This window comes from Piliocolobus tephrosceles, chromosome 8 (genome assembly GCF_002776525.5).
Source record: "Piliocolobus tephrosceles isolate RC106 chromosome 8, ASM277652v3, whole genome shotgun sequence".
NCBI classification, from domain to species: domain Eukaryota; kingdom Metazoa; phylum Chordata; class Mammalia; order Primates; family Cercopithecidae; genus Piliocolobus; species Piliocolobus tephrosceles.
Window position 1 is genome coordinate 119884138 of NC_045441.1, and position 2745 is coordinate 119886882.

A 2745-nucleotide genomic window follows, 5' to 3' on the forward strand; every position below is an offset into this window, starting at 1 on the left:
GAGTCACTTAGCAGGCCAGACACCTAAGTTCTAGTCATGGCTCTTCCCAGCAACCCAGCATATGACTTTGAGCTTATCTAGTCTTTAGTATCCTCATCTGCAAGATAGGGGAAAGCAGTTTGTTTAACCAGGTGCCTGTTAGGGTCCTATGAGATTACAGCATCTTCCCAAGTGTCAGTGACAGACTATTGCAAAATATTCAGGAGGGTGTCAGAGGGGATCTCCCAGGGCAGGAAATGCCTTTCAGCCTCATCTCCAAAGAAAGGGTCACATATATACACATTCATACATACACAAGCAGAGTGGTCAATGATTTCATCCACAGCAGCAGAGACACATATAGATAAAACAAATACTGTTGATGTCTGATTCCTTCTTATTGGGAGAGGGGCCCTGAGGATATAACTTGGAGGGACTATATGGTCAGAGGAGAAAGGTCCTCCTATTTGATAATACCTATCACCTCGCTACTCCTTCCTCAAATCCAACGCAGCCAGCTCCTTGAAAGAAACCAGTCTGTTACCCTTCCCTCTCCCATCTACCAACTCACCTGTTTCAGAAACAAAAATCTGCAGACTCTGAGGGAAATAACCCCCTAGTTAGCCATTAGGAAATGAACAGAATTTACCACTCCTGAGATTACATAAGGTGGGGCAGCTGTGTCCACACGCCTCTATTTCCCTGAAAGTTATCAATGGCTATGAACAGGCTTGTTTGGGGCCCCGCCCAACCTTAAGGTCGCTTGAGTTTTCTCTCTGAGTGAAGAGAGAACTAGTCTGGACCACCCTTTTCTTTCTGGTGCCTTTACGGTTGTTTTCAAATTGTTTAACCAATCTCAGCGTGAGAGTGAGCCAGGAAGTTACCATCCTCAAGAGGAACTGAAATGGGGAGAAGGGCTACGACGCAAGCGCAGGGTTCCAAATCATGCAATAGGACCTGCAAACAGACTCACACCCCAGACATCAAGAAGCATCTCCCAGCCACACATCTACATGGAGCTTATGTGGCCTCTCCTAGCAGAGGTAGCTGGGGCAATTGGGGGAGTGGAGGGCATTAGCCTCCCATCAACCTGGAATCCCTATTTAAAAGATGCTAAAAATAAATTAGTAAACATTGCTGTTTACAGAAATAGAAATCATTTCTGTTTCCAAAGGCCTCTCACCATCCCAGTCCTGGACATCTCCAAGACTGCCACCCCTGACACCCTCTCCAAGGTCCACCCTGGTGGATGGGTGAGACACCAGAGTCCTTTGAGACTGGGAGCTCCTCAGGCATCTGAGAATTCCAGTTTCACATCCCTGGTTCCTGGGAGGGGAGAATCTTCAGTACTTCCGAGAGTACCGGAGTTCATCCCTTCTTATCAGTTCCTGGGGGCTGTCTTGAGGCAAACCCCACTTTTAGAATGATATATGCGTTGCAAGAATTCCCGCTATTTTCCAGCCCCCAGTACCTCCCCAGAGTCCACATGTCTGCCTGGACCCACCCTCAAAGCAGAGGAACCAGTCTGTGCCTTGGTGTAATGACTCTGGGAAAGGGGGATGGGCAGAGAAGGCAGGGACAACGGCCTGGGGGATCATCCTTGAGGGTAAGACTGACAGCAATGACTGTCCTACAGGCAGGTGGTGAAGCTGGGCGCCGGGCCGGGGCCGGAGCCGGAGGCGGAGCTTTCCACCTCGCTGGCGAGTGGCGGGTCGACGCGGGGAGTGCGACGACGCCCCCGGTACTCGATCATATCTGGATGATAGGTTGGGTGGCGGCGAGCGTGTTTGGTCAGGTGGTCGCTCCGGGAGAACTGCTTGGGGCAGAGGGGGCAGGAGAAGCGCTTCTCGCCCGTGTGCGTCCTGTAGTGGCGGGCCAGCTCGTCGGAACGCGTAAACTTCTTGTCGCAGTCGAGCCAGTCGCAGGAGAAAGGACGCTCACCCGTGTGGGTACGCTGGTGAGACTTGAGGTGCGACGACTTGTAATAGGCTTTGGTGCAGCCCGGGAAGGGGCATTGGTGGCGCTTGGCAGCAGGTGTGACAGGCCTCCTCCGGGGCACTTGATCGGCGGGGGGGGCGGGGCCGGCCCCTAGGGCCCCTCCAGAGACCCCAGCAGAGGCTGCTGGTGCGCCCGGGGCGGCAGGCGCGCTCGGGACGGCGGGCGCACCGGAGGAGCTCTCGGGAGCGCAGACCGCCGCGGCGCCGGAGGCGGGAGCCAGCTCGGAGCACGGGGTCTGGACGGAGCACGGGATCGGGTCGGAGAAGCCGGACGAGGCGCGTGGAGCTTCCCCCGAATTCTCCCAGGAGCCCTCGCCAGAGCTGCCGCGCAAGTCCTCCCAAACGCTTGCAGCCAGCAGGTGGGGCGCGGCGCCGCCCGCGCCGGGGCTGGGGGCGGGGACCTGCGGGAGCGGGGGGACCGACGCGGGCCCCGGTGGCCCCGGACCCGGCAGAGCGGACTCCGGCGGCGCCGCACCCACCTCCGAGCCTGCGGCTCCGCCCGCACCCTCGGGGTCCGGCGGGCGGTGGTGAACCACGGCGCCCGCGGACATGGACACCAGGCACTCGGCGGCGAAGTAGTCCAGGCACGCCACGGCGGCCGACATGCTGGGACCGCCCGGCCGCCGGCTAGCGCCGTCCGAACGCGGCCGGCCGCGGGCTAGGGAGTTCCCCGGAGCGTCCGTCCCGCAGCCTCGGAGCGAGAAGCAGGAGGCCCGGTGCGCGCCGCCCGCAGCCCGCTGCCGCCGCCGCCGCCGCCGCCGCCGCCGCC

The 2745-nt window shown here is 59.0% G+C and overlaps 1 protein-coding gene across 1 annotated transcript; it reads right to left on the reverse strand.

Moving 5' to 3' along the window:
- Positions 1–1117: 1117 nt before the first annotated feature.
- Positions 1118–2581, reverse strand: KLF14 (Kruppel like factor 14). Its single transcript, XM_023207822.1, has one exon. It carries the CDS (start codon positions 2579–2581, stop codon positions 1610–1612), a length of 972 nt encoding a protein of 323 aa, XP_023063590.1. The 3' UTR covers positions 1118–1609.
- Between the last annotated feature and the right edge of the window lie 164 nt (positions 2582–2745).

Excerpts from the sequence above, each read along its gene's own strand:
- KLF14 (XM_023207822.1), bottom strand. The coding sequence starts at position 2,581 with ATGTCGGCCGCCGTGGCGTGCCTGGACTACTTCGCCGCCGAGTGCCTG.